Source organism: Arachis ipaensis, chromosome B3 (genome assembly GCF_059453495.1).
Source record: "Arachis ipaensis isolate K30076 ecotype BB chromosome B3, ASM5945349v1, whole genome shotgun sequence".
In the NCBI taxonomy this organism is placed as follows: domain Eukaryota; kingdom Viridiplantae; phylum Streptophyta; class Magnoliopsida; order Fabales; family Fabaceae; genus Arachis; species Arachis ipaensis.
In genome coordinates this window covers 15,206,367-15,225,297 of record NC_142438.1, presented here as the reverse complement: position 1 = coordinate 15,225,297, position 18,931 = coordinate 15,206,367, and the positions used below count along the sequence as shown (strand labels likewise).

The following is an 18,931-nucleotide window of genomic DNA, read 5'->3' as shown; positions in this document are numbered from 1 at the left end:
TTTAATAATTGATTTTAATATATATTTAATGTTATTAATTAAAAGATATTTTTGTTATTAATTATTATAAATATAAACTAAAAGTAATTATTAAAATTAATTATTAATATAAAATATATATTAATATATATGGTTTTTATAACTAATTTTGAGGTGTAAATAATATATTTTTTTGGACTATCTATTTAGTCATTTGTTGTTAAATAGGTTTGTCCCTGCAATTAGCGATGATACTTAAAAAACTAAAAAGGAAATTAGATGAATGATTAGGGTGAAGTCACAATCAAGAATTGAAAATAAGGAATTGGAATTGGACCCACGGAAGGAGTGGAAGTGGTGTACGTGCTGGCTGGCATACTTGTTCTGACAGACTGGTTCTTCCCATCACACTTCACACAACCAACCACCCTTTTGCCACCTCTCTCTCTCTATTAGACTGTTCCTTTCTTCTTCCTTCTTTCGTCTTCATCTCTCTTTGATTTCAACACTCCTCACATACACATACACATCAACTATACTCTTCTCTATATTTTTATTCTTTTCAATTCAGTTTTGATTTTCTCGATCACCCATGGCTGAGGAACCACAGAAACCAGCTGAGGAAGTGGTGGCCGCCGTAGCTCAGCCTGAGACCGAGGCCCAGCCGGACAAACCTGTTCCTGAGACAGATAAGGAGACACAGGCCGATAAGGCAGAGGCGGCAGTGCCTGAGGCTGAGAAGAAGGAGGGCGATGCTGTTGTAGTGACAGAGAAGGCAGTGGAAGGAGAAGCGGCGGAGTCGGAGGCGGAGAAGCCCGTTGAAGGGAAAAATCAGATAGCGCAATCGGTGTCTTTCAAGGAGGAGAGCTACGTGGTTGGCGACCTCCCCGAAGCACAGAAGAAGGCTCTCGATGACCTCAAGAACCTCATTCAAGAAGCCCTCAATAAGCACGAGCTCTCCTCTCCTCCTCCCCCTCCACCGCCAAAAGAAGAAGACAAGAAGAAAGAAGAGGCCGTTGCAGCTGCCGAAGAGAAGAAGGAAGAGGTAGAAGAGAAGAAGGAGGAAGCTGCAGCAGCCGAGGAAGAGAAGAAGGAAGAGGTGGTAGCAGCTGAGGAGAAGAAGGAAGAGGTGGTAGCGGCAGCTGATGAGAAGAAGGAGGAAGCTACGGCAGCCGAGGAAGAGAAGAAGGAGGAAGCTGCGGCAGCCGAGGAAGAGAAGAAGGAAGAGGTGGCAGCAGCAGCTGAGGAACCTAAAGTGGAAGAAAAAGCAGAAGCGGAAGTGAAGAAGGAGACGGTGGAGGTGGTGGAGAAAACAGAGGACGGTGCCAAGACGGTAGAAGCCATAGGGGAGAGCGTAGTGTCAGTGAAAGTGGAGGAAGAAGGTCCTTCAAGTTCAGCAGTAGCCGTGGAGGAGGACAAGAAGGAAGAAGAGGCAGCTCCTCCTCCGCCGCAAGCTCCAGAGGAAGTGTCGATATGGGGAATCCCACTGCTGGCAGACGAGAGGAGTGACGTCATCCTGCTCAAGTTCCTGAGAGCGAGGGACTTCAAGGTGAAGGACGCCTTCACGATGATCAAGAACACCGTCCGATGGCGCAAGGAATTCGGAATCGAGTCCCTGATCGAGGAAGATCTCGGAAGCGATTGGGACAAGGTGGTGTTCACTCAAGGGGTCGATAAAGAAGGCCACCCGGTGTGCTACAACGTCTTCGGAGAATTCGAGAACAAGGAGCTTTACCAGAAGACGTTCTCCGACGAGGAGAAGCGCCAGAAATTCATCAGGTGGAGGATCCAGCTTCTGGAAAAGAGCGTCAGGAAGCTTGACTTCAGTCCGAGAGGGATCTCCACCATCGTGCAGGTCAACGATCTCAAGAACTCACCTGGACTGAGCAAGAGGGAGCTCAGGCAGGCTACTAACCAGGCCCTCCAACTGCTTCAGGATAACTACCCTGAGTTCGTTGCCAAGCAGGTACCTCAATTGTTTCTATTTTCTTGTCTTATTCTTGTGAATTTCTTTAATTATTCATTGCTCTGTTTGGTGCAGGTGTTTATCAATGTGCCATGGTGGTACCTTGCCTTTTCAAGGATGATAAGTGCTTTCCTGACCCAGAGGACCAAGAGCAAATTTGTATTTGCTGGACCATCCAAATCTGCTGAAACCCTTTTCAAGTACACTACCTACCTGCTTATATTAAATTCTGTCTCCTCCTTTCATTAACTCATGCCACTATGTTTTCTCATATTTATTACCTTATTCATGATTATTAATTCCTACAATTTGCTTGTCATTGTGAACAGGTACATAGCCCCGGAGCAAGTGCCGGTTCAATACGGTGGACTAAGCAGAGAGGGTGAGCAAGAATTCAGTACCGCCGATCCTGTTACAGAGGTTACAATCAAACCAGCAACAAAGCACACCGTCGAGTTCTCATTTGCTGAGGTCACTAATATGTATCTGATTATTAACCATGGAATGGAAGGAGCTAATTGTGCCCTTTGATTCAATTTTTGTTAAGTAATAAGTAATATTAATACTTGATGTTTATTTGGATATGCAGAAGAGCCACCTTGTCTGGGAGCTTAGAGTTGTGGGTTGGGATGTGAGCCACGGGGCTGAATTTGCGCCCAGCGCCGACGATGGATACACGGTGATAGTACAGAAGAGCAGGAAAATCGCCCCGGCGGATGAAACAGTGATTTGCAACAGCTTCAAAGTGGGTGAACCTGGCAAGGTCGTGCTCACCATCGATAACCAAACATCCAAGAAGAAGAAACTCCTCTACAGGTCCAAGACCACACCCATCTCTGAATAGAGAGCTTAATTTTCGAGGAAAGGTGCTGACCAGAAAATGCTGCCTAGGTGGGTGTTTATGCATTTCATTTGATGGAACAAAATCAGGGTGCAACCTGGGGTCTGGGGGGGATTATTCTTTCGTACAGGGTTATTTTGTTCATTTGGTTTATATAAATTTTATATATTGTTGTGTCTGGGGTGGCCAAATTTATCTATAGTTAGTTGCTCATAGTACTGTGATATCTATCACTATATATCTTGTTCATGGGTTTTGGAATTGGATACAACCTGTTAATGCATCACCAACTGGAGAGAGGAAACATAATACACAATTGGGGTTGGGGCTTGGGAGGGTTCATTTGTTAAAGGAAAAAAGTTAGTGTATGTATGGACTCTCGGAGACAGATTGTGTTGCTTTGTGATACTATTGTTTCTGTAAAGCTTGTTCAAATGTGGTGGCACTGGTGCTGTCTGTATTACTTTATTATTCCCGTAAATAATCAAAATTTACTTCATTGTTTGTTCATGAATTTTGTTCATTACTCCTTATATTTTTCACTCCTAGTTTATAAATGGACCGTTATAATGTACGTGAGATGGTTGTGTCTGCTTTTTCTTTTGAATGGTTTCATTACTGAAACTTCAAAGTTATCCAGAATTGATCTAACATGAATCCTTTGATACGGTAATTATAAAAATTTATGATATTATTGGATAAAACAGAAAGTATAATATTGATGAAACTGATGAGATCTCAATTTAAAAAAGATAATCTAGTAATCTACCTCACAAATAGATTCAAAAGTTTAGTATATAATAATTTTGTTTTATGGACTGAAACTTTAGTGTATGGTTGAATGACAAAACTACATATGCAATACAAGGACCGCACCACCTTTCAGAGGATGCTTGGTTTTTCTATAAGAATCTTTAAATTGCAAAAATCTTAAACTAACAAATGATGATGATCGATTCCTTACTTATCCTTTATTTCAACTAAGAAAACTTTTTACTTACTCTCGCATATCAACTTATTTAATTTTGTTTTTAGGACGTGATCTACTTGTTTATTTATGAGAAATTATTTTGCTAGTCTTCAGTACTAACATTCTTAGTATTTAAGCTGCTTCTTTTTTAGTCCACCTAGTTTATTGGGCCAATCATGCAACAGTTGCCGTGCAGTATAAATTCTTGTCGTGGAATTGTTTTGTTACAATTAACAAAGACAATAAGACACCCATAAAACGTGTTGTGTTGGTCCGAAACGAACACCACAGCATGTGCGACGGCACCCTGGATTTCCAAGGCTGATATGCATCAACAGTACGTCAGCATTTTACAGCTACTTCTATGGTCTTCTAATTTTTGGTTGAACAAGTAAAGATTTGGATAAATCAAGATAATTAAAGGATTAATAAAAAATATTATATTTCAGAAAAGAAAGACCTATTGATTACATCAGTAGATCATAAGAAAAAGTTATATGAAGCGAGTTAAAATAGTAGAATCAAATAATAAAATTTTTAGTTATTATTTTCATATGAAAGTTTAATTTTTTATTAATAATTAATTTTAACATTCGTTATCTAAAATTTGAAAGAATTTAATGTGTATGTTTTTATATTTGATTATGTGTTAAGTCTGTTGTACAAATAAAAATAATTAATTTTTATACTTGTTATTTAAAAATATTTTTTTCTATCTATATAAAAATATAATTAGATATTAGCATAAACAAAATTTGTATTGATAGTTATAAAATTAACTCAAATTTATTTTTTTTAAAATAATAAATCTTGATTCTAACTTTTAATAACATTAGTATTTTTTCTAAATTATATGTAATAAATATTTAAAGAAAAAGAAATGAAAATATAAATTATATGCATATAATAATAATTTTTATTTGAATTGTATTATGTTCATTTTATTTTTGTAGAAGAGAAAAATAGAGAATGAGAGAAAAGAGAGAAAAAGATAAAGAAGAAGAATGGGAGAGGGAGTTTGTTAATTTTGGAATTAAAATTTATTTTAATTGTAATGAAAAATATTTGGTGACATATTTTGATTTGTCAAATTAATAATATAAAATATAAATTATAAATTATATATAGAGTGGAAAGGATAGAAAGAAATAGAAGAAGAAAAAAGAAAGGTAGATAAGAGAATGTAAGAAGGGGTTTATTAATTTTGGAAAAAAATATTTTCTCTAAATTTTAATATGATAGTGTTATGTGACATTTTGGTTATTAAATTAGTTAATAATATATAAATATAATATATAATATAACTATATTTCAATTTTAACATTTTAATTTTAATTTGAAACAATTAAAGAATAGTATGTATATTTTAATTGTCAAATTTGTAATTAGTCATTGATAATGATATATAAAAGAGATAGAATAAGTAAAATTGTGAAGAAATGAGAGAGATAAAAAAAGAGAGAGAAGAGAAGAAAATCCTTTAGCTTTAGAAGAAAAAATTTAATTTTAATTGTAATAAAAAAGTGATATATAACATATTTTAGTAGTAAAGTTAGTAATATATAATAGATAAATTTAAAATTGATTTGATTTTAAAATAATTTTTTTTTTGTTTAGAATGAATAAAAATAGTAATAAAATTAGTTTAGACTCAAATTCTTTTATATTTTTTAATAGAATTTTATTAGAATTGAAATAATTTAGTGTGTTAAAATGTAGAAAAGATTATTTTTTAGATATTAATATAAAGAAGAAGGATTTCGAGAGGGGAAGAGGAGTAGAGGTTTGACGGAAGTTTGGCAGTGGCAGTCCGAAAGTGATTATTGGTGGTGATAAAAAATAATATGGTAAATAAAAGGTCAAAATGTAAAATCAAATTGTTATATCAAACACTATGATGACGACATTTTTAATGATATAAAACTTATAGTATGTATTTTATGAGCGATGCTATGTATATAAGTATTTTTATAATTAAATTTAATTAAATTGGTATAAGGTTAGTAAAAAAAATGTAATATCACTTTTTTTTTTGTATTTTTTGTAGCACAATACACTAATTTTATTGTGGAGCACAGAAATTTATTGATATAGCACACAAAATTTTGTATGTAACATAAATTTATTGACATAACACATTTTTGCTGCGAATATATTTTGTTAGTTGGGTGAGTTAATATTTTAGGCATATAGTCTTTTAAAAATTTGTGGTGCACATTAAAATTTTTGTGCTATACACCAAGATTTTTGTGTTGTACACTAAAATTAATATGTTGTGCGTATTTCATTGGTATAGTAAACAAATTTTTATATAGAACACATAAATTTTTGCTGCAAATGTATTTTGTTAATTGAGTGAGTCACACAATATTCTGGATATGTAGTCTTCTAAAATTTTGTATACATTAAAATTTTTGTGCTATACACCAAAATTTTTGTGATGTCACCAAAATTTATATGTTGTGCGTATTTCATTGGTATAGTATATATAAAATTTTGTACATTGTACACAAACTTTTGCATATAGTACATAAATGTCTGTATTTTAGTTTTTTGAACATTTATAGAAGAAGAAAAATATGATGATGATAATAAAAGAAGATGAAGAGAAAAAAAAAGAGAAGAACAAATTAAACAATAATATCATCATCTTCATTAACAGCAACAACAACAACAAGACAATGGTGGCGGCAACAATGACAACGAAGATGAAAAAAGAAGTGCACAAAAGAAGAAGACGATAACGACGACTATAATGAAAGAAGAGGAAGAAGAGGAGAAAGAAAAAACGCATTAGAACTTAGTTAAAATTTTGGTTTAAAAAAATTTAGATGCCTAGCATTTTATATATATATGGTGGAGTATATAGTAACTAATTAACTATAGTTATAGTGAGTCGGTGACTATAAAAGGGCTATTAAGTGTTATTAAATTAAAGTAATTTTTTTGTGAAAAGAAGCAAACTTCTTTTGGTTTTTGAAGTAAAAACTTGTGATTAGTGAGTAAAGTAATAACAAATGGTGGCTATGGAAGCTTTAACTTAGTTAAACATAATTGTTAAATATGTAAGTTGATAAGTATAGAAAAAACAAGTTGATAAGATGGTGATTTAAATAATTAGTACTAGCTAAATTGTAATTTTTGACATGATCAAAATTTAATAAGTTAGTTTAGTTGTAATATTTGACTTAGTTAAAGAATAAATTTTTATTTAGCCATACATTGAAAACAAATTGTACATGATAATATTTATCAATTTATCATACAATTTGAAAAAGTTGTAAGATTAAATTGATATTTATCAACTTAATAAAGATTGCGATTTCTTAATCATTATTTTTAGCAAATTATATGTCGGCGGTTAAAGTATTTACTAATGCAAGCTAATTTTTACATATAATAGTGAGTAAAAATATAACAGATTATAATTTTATCACTTAGTTATATTGTTTCTATTATTACATAAACTATTTGTTTCAATTTTATCTATTTTTATCTATAAATTAGTTGCATTGTGTTATTTTATCTCATTAACTCTAATAATCTAACACACTTTATATTTTGATAATATTTTTTATTTTAAAATTTAAAAATATTATTAAATAGTAAAAATAATATTATTTTAATTTTAACAACACTTTTTAAGACATAGTTAACTACTATAATCACCATGGCATAGACACTAATTACCGTAGCATATATGTAGTGATGAAAATGGCGGAAATAGGGAAACTTTGCCTCACCTACTAGAGAAGGAGGCATCGTTGATGGTCCATACCAACTACCAAGTACCAACTAATAAAGAATGGCTTCTGTTTATTTTCTTCCGCGCTTTGCGTCCCAAACTCACCAACAAATTAAAGTTCAAGAAACACATTGATTTAGATTGATATATATTAGATATATTATTTCTTTCCATCTCAACGCCAGTTACGGAGGAAGAAAATGTACCAAGGAGAAGGCACTATTCACCACACATACACATATTTTAAATGTTGAGAAGATTTCAAGTGCATGAAATGCTAGATAAATATATCGTCAAAATGATTATTTTATGATTTAAATGTATGAAACTGCAAATGAAATCCATTTTTTTTTTCAGAGAAAATGAAATTCATTTTCTTTTGAACAAAGAAAGCTCAACACAATAAAGTGGAGCAGGTAAAAAGAATAAGACATAACAAAAATGACAAGACAATGAACACAATAAAAAAAATATAATTCGTTATTATCTCCGACATAGCCATCAATAGGGACGGATGTATGTATATGAGTGTGGGGGCAATCGCCCCCACTACGATTTGAAATTTTTTTGAGTAGTATACGATAATAATATTTATTTGCCCCCACTAAATTATTAAATTTGTCCCCACAATAATTTTTTACTCAACTTTTGGTACTTCATAATCAATTTAAAAATTTTATATTAGATGTCATTAGAATGATCAATTCTCAATTTAAATGAAATTTGTATTTTTTCTTAGAAATCAACTCGAAAGAGTATTATTTATCTTTTTTTATATTAGTTTTAATTTTTTTTCTGTAACTACATTAATTGAAAGAATTTTTTCAACTATGAATCTCAATAAGAATTGGCTTCTAATTATATAAGAAGTAAATTTCTAAATAAGTATTTACTTATATATATGTAAAAAAAATACTACACATCTAAGTCTTTTTATAAACTAAGTCTAACCAAGTTAAACAATAAAACTTAAAATAATATTAGTCATAATTAATTTTTGTTGTCTTAGACAAATTTGATTGGACTTGGTTAACAAAAAAATATGAATATGTAGCATTATCCAATATAAAAAGACAGATATTTATAAGAGTAAACTATATTTTTTATCCCCGAAGTTTGGCAAAAGTTTTAAAAATACACCTAAGTTTTATTTTGTTTCAATTTTGTCCAAAAAATTTTCGATTTGCATCGAATATACCCTCAAAAGCTAAATTTTCAAAAAATTTAAGACCAATATAACAATAATGCATGAAAATTATGTTTGTGTTGAGGGGTTGTTCTTATGAAATTGTTGTTGAATCGATCTTAAATTTTTTGAAAAATTAGCTGTCAAGGGTATATTTGATGCAAATCGAAAAACTTCTGGGACAAAAATGAAACAAAATAAAACTTAGGGATATTTTTAAAACTTTTATCAAATTTTAAGGACAAAAAATATACTTTATCCTATTTATAAATAATTATTTTAGTATTTTAATTTGTAAAATTATATATTATAAAAACTAATCATGTTATATTTACATCGAAAATAACTACATGCGCATATATATTGAAATAAAAAATACACATTAAAAATAAATTAAATAATACATATATTTATATACGAATACATAATGATTAATAAATAATTTAATAACTAATTTTTATGTATACATAATATTTTTATTATAATATATATATATATATATATATTGTCCCTACTATCAAAATTTTTTAGATTCGTCACTGGCCATCAACAACCAAATAGATCACCACCACACCACTCTCTGTAGCTTAAAAACGACCTATTTATAATTCCATCAATACCTATCTCTGATTTCTGGAAAAGTCTGCTATTCCGTTCCAACTAAATATTTTAAATAATCGGAAAGAAATCTATCAGCCACTTTTTATGCTCAGTGTTACGACCAGGCACTCCAGTCCAATTCTCAAAAAGCCTTTTGACAGTTCCTGAAATAACCCAAACTCTATCAGTACACGTCAACCAAGCGCATCACACCTGCCACGTAAACTCACATCCAATAAATAAATGATGTACAAACTCTACATCTTTTTTGCACAAAACACAAATATTATCACTATGATGAATAATCCCTAGCCTACTCAACCTCTCTTTAGTGTTAACCCTACCTACTAAGACAAACCACGCAAATAGTTCAACTCTTGGAGGAACCAATCCTCTCCATATGGTGCTAGTGAAGCTGTAGCTTGTGATATTCTCCGAGATAGTCTCTTTCTCCAACACCTACACAAATGAGTTAGTAGAAAAACACATGTTTTATCAAATTTCCATATAACTGTATCCTCTCTATCATACGAAAGTCTAACAAGTCTTAATCGGTCATGAAGTTTATTGAGAAGCTCTAACTCTCATTGGAATAAATCTCTCCTCCATTGAAAGTTTCAAACCCACTCTAACCCATCCCAAAATCCACAGTCTCCTATGACAGATCATTTTTTATTTGAAGCAGAGAAAAGCCTCGAAAAACTTACTTTCAGAGAACCACTTTGTAACTAATCATCCTCCCAAAAACGAATATGTCTTCCATTTTTCACTTCCATAGACAGATCACTGATAATCTTATCTCTCACCTGTTGCTCCTAAATATTAAGCTGGCGGATATCTTTCCATAGGCCACCTCTTGTCGGTAATAGCTGTTTAGATAACATTATACTTGGGTTCAACTGGTTACAAGAACAAACAACCTTCTTCCATAGCGGGCAGTCCTCCTTCAAAAAGTGCCACCACCATTTAAACAGAAGTGATGTATTTCTAATTAATGCATCACCCACCCCTAAACCCCCTAATTTTTTCGGAGCTTGCACCACCTCCCATTTCACAAGTGGTATACTACTGTTCCCATCTTTTTTACTCCATAAGAACCTCCTCTATAACCCAATTAGTCTTTACTAGCACCAACTTGATATAGAACGTAACCCAGGATAAGATGAAAGATTAAAAAAAGAGACTCCTCTACCTCAATTTGATTTTCTGATGCAACAGCTAAGGAAATCACTCTACCTCACCTGTTCACACCTAAGTTTCTCAAAGAAACTCAAAGAAAATTTCATTCATCAAATTAAGGAAAAAGTGGCTACCTGATTTTAGAAGGTTTTTATACCTCTTAAATTTAAAACCCTAACTCATAAGTTCACTAGAATAAAAATATGGGTAAAATCATAACTGGGCCTAAAACAAACAAACAACAAAAATAAAATAAACATAGAATAAATTCTAAGAAAGTGATGTCTCCTTTAATTCATCTTGACTAATGAAAGTCTTCAATGCATCTTGTAAAATAGTAAGACATTTGACTTTTGATAATCGTTAATCATTATCTTGCCCAATTCTTGATACATCTCCTGAACACATGATTTAGCTATGTTTGCAAAACCTTCTTTTATTCTCTTAGTTGTCACTCTTGTAATTGGACCAATTGGCATATGACAGTTCTCAGTTTGTCCCATACGGCTCGTATCATTCCCTCCCTCCTGAAAAATATTCGTCCTCGAATCTGCATCACAATCAAAAGGAGATAGGTCAGGGACATTAAAAGTAGCTGATACATTATACTCACCTGGAAGGTCAATCTTGTAAGCATTGTTATTGACCCTTTCGAGCACTTGAAATGGACCATCACTCCTAGGGTCTAACTTGGATTTTCTTTGAGTAGGAAACCTTTCGTTTCTCAAATAAACTCATACCCAGTCACCAGATTCAAAGACAAGTTGTCTTCGACCTTTATTCACCCGTTGAACTATCAACTTATTTTTATTTTCAAGTGATTTCACGTGCTTTTAAGTGCATTGCTTTAACCTTTTCAGCTTTACCTTCTGCATCCAAGCTAACAATATCACTCAAAGGCAAAGGCAATAAGTCCAAAACAGTTAAAGGATTAAAACCATAAATAAGTTCAAAAGGAGAAAAACCAGTAGAAGAATGAATGGTTCTATTATAAGCAAATTCAATAAAAGGTAAACAATCTTCCCAAGTTTTCAAATTCTTACCAACAACAGCACGTAATAAGGTCCTTAATGTTTATTTACTACTTCAGTTTGACCATCAGTTTGAGGATGACAAGTAGTAGAGTATAATAATTTTGTGCCTAATTTACCCCATAAAACTTTCTAAAAATGACTCAAAAATTTTACGTCACGATCAGAAACAATAGTTTGGAGAACACCAAACTATCTCGACCTTTTTTTGTTCGAGGCAAATCAAGAACAAAATCCATAGAAATATCAACCCACGGATGCATAGGAACAGGTAAAGGGGCATACAAACCATGTGGTAAAGACTTAGATTTAGCCTGTTTACATGCAATACACTTAGCACAAAATTTTTCAACATCTCTACGCATGCGTGGCCAGTAAAAATATTCAGATAACACATCCAATGACTTATACACACCAAAATGACCCATCAAACTCCCATTATGTGATTCAAGAACAAGTAAGTCCCTCATAAAATAAGTAGACACACAAATTCTATTACCATGAAACAGAAAACCTTCATTTCTATAAAATTTGTTAAATGCACTATGTTCACAAGAGGCATAAATAGCAGAAAAGTCAGAATCAGTGACATACAACTCCTTTAAAAACTCAAATCCCAATAACTTAGAAGTAAGTGTAGTAATCAAAGCATACCTCCGAGATAAAGCATCAGCAACAACATTATCTTTACCTTGTTGAAAGGCAATCACATAGGAAAATGTTTTAATAAATTTCACCCATTTAGTATATCTTTTATCAAGTTTACCTTGTCCTTTTAAGTGCTTCAAAGATTCATGATCCTTGTGAATAACAAACTCCTTAAGTAAGATGTAATGTTGCCAAATCTCTAAAGCCCGAACCAAAGCATATAATTCTTTGTCATATGTTCAATATTTACGTTGAGCTAAATTCAACTTTTCACTGAAGAAGGCAATGGCTCATTTTTCCTGCATTAAAACAGCACATATACCAATCCCAGAAGCATCACATTCAATCTCAAAGGTTTTATCAAAGTTAGGTAAAACAAGAATAGGAGCAGAACATAAACAGTCTTTTAGGGTATGAAATCCAATTCCTTGTTTCTTTTCCCATTTAAATTCAACATCCTTTTTGATAACCTATGTGAGAGGCGCAGCAATGGAAGAAAATTTTTTTACAAATCTTCTATAAAACCCAGCTAACCCATGAAAACTTTCACTTTGGGTGCAACACTCTTAGTCTTTGTTGTGTCAGCACTACGAGACTCCCACTTTGGATTAGCATGAGATAATCCTCTTGGTGCTCTTCTTTGTTGTTGCCTCTCTACCTTCAGTTCCATACTGACCAAATCCTCCATCTCCACATAATGATGTAACTCCACCATATCAGCAATTTCTCTATTCAAACCACCCACAAATCATGCCATAATAACTTCAGTGTCCTCTTCTATGTTGGCAGTAATCATAAGCATCTCCATTTCCTTATGGTAGTCTTCAACAGACTTGGAGCCTTGAGTCAGTCGATGTAACTTCTGATGCACTTCCCTATAGTAGTACGAAGGCACAAATCGTTTCTTCATGAGGCGCTTCATAAGATCCCAAGATTCTATAGGGTGATCATCATTCCGCCGTCTTGTCTTTACTAGTTCATCCCATCAAAGCAAGACATAGTCAGAGAATGCAACTGCTGCCAAATGAACCTTCTTTGCCTCAGAGTAATTATGGCAAGCAAAAATTCTTTCCACCTTACGTTCCCACTCCAAATAAACTTCAGGATCATTTCTACCTTTGAATGGTGGTATTTGCATCTTGATGGCGTTAATATTGCTATCTTGACTTTTATGTCGAGGTGTTATAACCCCATCAGAGTCATCATCAGAAGGTACATGATTCTGACGCCAATTCCGGAAAGGTCCCTGTTTAGTATTCTTGAATAGTGTCTGTGTCACCTCTTGCTTCCATGCTTCCAATTCAGTCAAGCGATTAGTTAAGTGTTGAATGGCCCTTTGCATCAACTCCATGTCAACTAAAGTATCTTTGGAATGAGCTGCCAAAACAATGAACCTATAACAAAAATATTATAAAAAGACCTCACAATCACTCGCTCACATGTTTCATTCAAAGATGGACATTCATGTTTATTTTTAAAATTGGCTTTTACCCTCTATTAAATTTACCACTCTTGTCTTTTACCACTCTTGAATCTCTTTGACGGTTGCACTTTAGAAATCAAATAAAAATAAAAGATAGAGAAAATCTGACGCAATGATAAAAAGAAAAGATGAACAGAATAATAAAAAGGGACAAAGACACAAAAGATAAAAAGATAAGAATAATAAAAAAATAAAAATAATAAGAACAAGAATAATAATAACAACGTATGTAATAATTTTTTTTTTGAGATTGTTGCTTTGTTTTTTTTTATAAGAACACAACGCTTTTTTTTTTTACTTTGCTTAAGTGCTACTGTATAAACTTCAAAGTATGTACTCTTTTTTTTTTTGGTACTCAAGATGTGTTGGCAAAAGGAAAAATTTACTAATAATAAGAAGACAAAGAATAATGATGAACACAAAAATAGCAAGGACAGAAAATAATCTTAGGGAAAGGAATTAAAAGCCAATTAACAAGAAAAGAATAAGACGTAAGGATAAACTGACTATGCGTGGCTGGAATTTTTTTTTTTAAATTTATTTAGAATACAAGAAGAGTAAACGTAGAATAAAAATTAATCTAATACCTGAAATCTGATACCAAATAATACGGAACGTAACCCAGGATAAGATGGAAGATTAAAAAAATGGACTCCTCTACCTCAATTTGATTTCCTGATGCAACAGCTAAGGAAATCACTCTATCTCACCTGTTCACACCTAAGTTTTTCAAAGAAACTCAAAGAAAATTTCATTCATCAAATTAAGGAAAAAGTGGCTACCAGATTTTAGAGGATTTTTATACCTCTTAAATTTAAAACCCTAATTCATAAGTTCACTAGAATAAAAATATGGGACAAATCATAACTGGGTCTAAAACAAACAAATAACAAAAATAAAATAAACATAGAATAAATTCTAAGAAAGTGATGTCTCCTTTAATTCATCTTGACTAATGAAAATCTTCAATGCATCTTGTGAAATAGTAAAATGTTTGACTTTTGATAATTGTTAATTATTGTCTTGCCCAATTTTTGATGCATTTCCTGAACACATGATTTAATCATATTTACAAAATCTTTTTTTATTCTGTTAATTGGCTCTTGTAATTAGACCAATTGGCATATAACAGTTTTTGCCGTTTGTCATGTCACAACTGCTCTTTAAATAGTTTGGCAAAGAGTAATCGTTAAAATTTTTTATGGTAAAAAATCTTAAACTCATTGGATGTACTAATTATTTAAAATTCTTAGGTACATTTTCAATTAAAACTTTGAGTACCTGATAATAAAATTTTTAAATATTTTAAAAATCAATTATTAATTAACGGATGTGCAACAGAAGATGATTAATTGAATATTTCTTTTGTCTAGTTTTAAAGCAATATATATGCATATCACAAAAACTAATATCTAGAATACTATACATTATCCATTAATATCTCCCAATTGCATATTCAAATCTAAACAAAGATGAAAATAAATAAAAAAAAATATTATGTATATAGAAAACATCAATAACTATATATTTTTGATTTGGTTGAAATAAATAATGTATAATATATGTTTTTGAAATCAATTCAAAATTTGACAAGTGTGAACCCTTTAGCTGTGCAATTCAACTAGATATCCTTTAAAAATGGTATAATATTTAGTCTTTTATTACAATAATTTTAAAAAAAATTAAAACAACACATTTAAAAATTATGAATAGATTTAGTGTCTTTTTAAAATTAAATACACATTTAAAATACAAACTAAATAAAACTGAAATTTAAAATTTAAATTTTAAATTTCTGTTTTTAAATTTAATATATTTAATTATTAATATATTATAATATAAATACATATCTAAAAATCAAATTATTCAAAATTCAAAATTTTGATTTTAAAATTCTAAAATAAACCTTAAGCCATCTAATTATTAACTAAACCTGTACAAATTAAAACACTCAAAGAAACAGAGAGATTAAGTTTGCCCTACATCAAAAATCCAGAGACGCACATTGAAACCTAGAGAAGTCATCCTCTGTCGCCGTTCATCCGTGCCACCTTCCTCTTCCGCGCTCATCCTCGATGCTGCCTTGCTCCTTCTCGGCGCTCATTCACAACGCCGCATTTTCCTTCGTCAACATTCATCATCGTCGCCGTCTTCCTCCTCGTTGTCCGTCTACATCAACGTCGTCGTTCATCCCCGCCGAAAACTTACCTAAGGTTTGGATGGGTCTCTGACACCATTACTTTCTTTATTATTCTGTATAATTTTTTTTGAAATAAAAAATCGAATAAAATGGCTTGAAGAGATTTTCATATATATTGCAATGTTAAATTATTTTTGCATGTGCAATTTCTGGATTTTGGAAGTGTTTTAAAAATATTTTTTATATAACTTCATAATTTTAGATGTGTTACCATTATTTTTAAATGTTTAAATTTAAATTTTAAATTTATGATTTTGGATGTGTTTCAAAAATAATTTTTGTATAATTTAATAATTTTAGATGTGTTACAATTAAAAAAGAAACTACAATTAAAAATATTTTAGTTTGTGTATATAATTATATTCGACCATTCATCACTAGAAAGTCGTAAAACATATCCTGCATTTTATCAAAGGTACAATAAGTAAGAGATTAATATTTTGTATATAATAAGTCGTAAAAACTAGAATTTTACGATTTTGGATGTGTTTTAAAAATATTTTGTATATAATATTATACTATTAGATGTGTTATAATTGAAAAATAAAAACACATATTTTATGACCATATAAGCTTGTTACGATGGGTAACCAAAGATTAATGGGCTAGATGGTATTGGTTGGCCCAAACGTATGAAAGAGGAGGCCTGCAAGTGGGTTGACGATCCACAGGCTCCGTCCGACTTGTTCGTGAGAGGTGAGGGGGTGGTACCTGCAAAGACACTCCGATGCTAAAGTCAGCAAAGGAAGCAAAACAGGTCTAGAGAGTATTGGGCTTCTGAGATACCTGAGAAGTGTCAGTGTATTTATAGGGATAGACCCATAACCACCGTTGAAGTAGTTCCGCCTTTCAAGGGGAGTAACCGTCCCTTTATCTTAGGGAGGTTAAGATATTGCTCCTGGAAGTGGTTAGAGAGATTCTAGGGGCAGTTATCCTCTTGAGGGAGGGTTTATCTGCCAGCTAATCCTCGTACCGACTTCTTTAGAGCAAGTCATGAAGATAGCCGACTTCGTGGTATCTGGTCGGTGTAACGAAAGGCTCAACTCTTTTGGGTTGGGCCTTTTTTCTTGGATCCTGGGCCTTAGTGTTGGGCCAGGGTATGAACAGTGTCCCTACTCGAGCCCAATTTCTCTTCAATATTTGGGTTCGAGTATTCTACTCGGGGTCGTAGCCGACTTGTTGGAGGGCTGACGTGACGGTCTATAACCGACGTGACTTTTCGTGACCTTTTGGTTCTGACAGTTACGTCTAATCAAGGGTCGCGTCCGTTAGGGATTTGCATAGGGATTGATGGCCTTGGTAACGGTGCTTTCTTATTAATGATTGCTCCGCTTTTACCATTATGCCCCTAGCATGTTTATAAATACTTTCCCTCTCCTTCGTTATTTCGTTTCTGCGATTTAAAATTTTCTCTTCTACTTTACTTGCTCGTGGTGCAACCTCTGTTCGAAGGCTTTCATCTTCCTTTCCTTCACGTCCAGACAAAGGTTAGTCCTTTCTTCTCTTTTCTACGAAAAAATGCTTCTGGCTTTCATGCTTAGAGAGAAGTTGGTTTGTAGGTTCTGACTCCGTATTCCCCTTAGAGACCATGTTTTTTATTTTTCTTTTTCTTTTTCCTTTGTAGATTTTTCTCACCTTTTAGGAAAAATAATGGCCTCTGTAGACATTCTTGCTCAGTGGGTCGATGTCACTGTATTAGGAGAGGAACCTTTGGTTGATGCCGAATTTATCACCCACCTTCGCACTCATCATAGGCTTTGTACGTTTGAGGAGGATGAGCCGAAATATGAGTTAGTGGCCCCGGGTCCGGAGGACCGGGTGTGTTTTGGGAGGGTCACTGAGGCGGTCCCTCATTTCTTCTTCATGTACGAAAGCATGATTACCCGTTTGGGTGTTTTTCTTCCATTTTCTGACTTTGAAGTTGATGTTTTACGCCACTGCCGAGTTGCTCCTACTCAGCTTCATCCCAACTCTTGGGGTTTTTTGAAAATTTACCAGTTCATCAGTCATGCCCTGGAATTTCCGACGTCTTTGAGAATTTTTTTCTATCTCTTCCATATGACCAAGTCCTTTAGTGGGCAAAATAATAAACAACAATGGGTGTCCTTCCGAGCTATCCAAGGTCGGAGGGTTTTCACCCTTTTTGATGAATCTTTTCATGACTTCAAAAATTACTTTTTCAAAGTGCAAGCTGTAGAGGGTCACCACCCCTTTTTCCTGAATGATGACTCTTTTCCTCGCTTTCCTCTATATTGGCTGGAGGCCTCCCCCTGTGAGAAATATGGCCTGGATGACCTGGATGAAGTGGAGGCAGCCATTGTGGGGTTCCTCCGAGAAGTGTGGGGGAGGGCCCCATATTTGGACACTAAAAAGTTTCTCCATGGGTCTCCGACCTTTGTCCAGGCACAACTAGGTGGCTTTTACTTGTTTATCAAATTTCTGATTGGTCTGACTTGCTTTTCCGACTTGTCTAATCTATTGGCTGTTACTTGTTTTTACAGAGTTGGCGAAGAGGACTTCGAATGAGTCTTACCAGAGGGTGCAAGAAGCTAAGGCGAGGTCCCGGGCCAGGACTGGTGGTGCCAGAGCGGTTATCTCTCCTCCTCCCCCTCCTCCCCGAATTTGGGGACTCCTTCAGAGCCCATTGTGATTTCAGCTTCTTCTCAGCCGCCCCCCTCTCCCCGACCTTCTCCTGAGCCAGAGAGGAAGAAGCGCAAGGCTTTGGAGCCTGGCTCTTCCTTGGGAGGTGAGGTTAAGATTGATGCTCCTGCATTCATCCAGAAATACATCTATCCTCATACTCGTATAGGTATGGATGATGTTTCTGTCCAGAACCACCTTACCTCTCTGGCTGAGGAGAGTATCAGGGCGGCGGGGTTCTGTACCAAGCTCTTAGATATCTTTGAGAAGGCCCCTCTTAGTTCTTTGGGTTCGACCTCGAAGGTTGAAGAGCTAGAAGGAAGACTTCTCATGTATCAGGAGCATGAGAGGGAGTTGAAGAAGGAAGTTACCAAATTAAGGGAGGAGATGGATAGCCTTCGGGAGAAGGAGAGCAAGCTGCAGGCTCAGTGCAACATGGAGGTGGGCCTGATGAAGACTACCC

At 33.6% G+C, this 18,931-nt stretch overlaps 1 protein-coding gene across 1 annotated transcript; it reads left to right on the top strand.

Moving 5' to 3' along the window:
• Positions 1-217: 217 nt before the first annotated feature.
• On the top strand, positions 218-3,296 carry LOC107629762 (patellin-3). Its single transcript, XM_088509964.1, has 4 exons — positions 218-1,945; positions 2,021-2,145; positions 2,275-2,416; positions 2,535-3,296. Exons 1-4 carry the CDS (start codon positions 572-574, stop codon positions 2,787-2,789), a joined length of 1,896 nt encoding a protein of 631 aa, XP_088366090.1. The 5' UTR covers positions 218-571; the 3' UTR covers positions 2,790-3,296.
• The last annotated feature ends 15,635 nt before the right edge of the window (positions 3,297-18,931 follow it).

Coding starts and splice junctions, on each gene's coding strand:
- LOC107629762 (XM_088509964.1), top strand. CDS start 572: ATGGCTGAGGAACCACAGAAACCAGCTGAGGAAGTGGTGGCCGCCGTA. Junction 2,146..2,274: donor TCTGCTGAAACCCTTTTCAA/GTACACTACCTA, acceptor CATTGTGAACAG/GTACATAGCCCCGGAGCAAG. Junction 2,417..2,534: donor TCGAGTTCTCATTTGCTGAG/GTCACTAATATG, acceptor TTGGATATGCAG/AAGAGCCACCTTGTCTGGGA.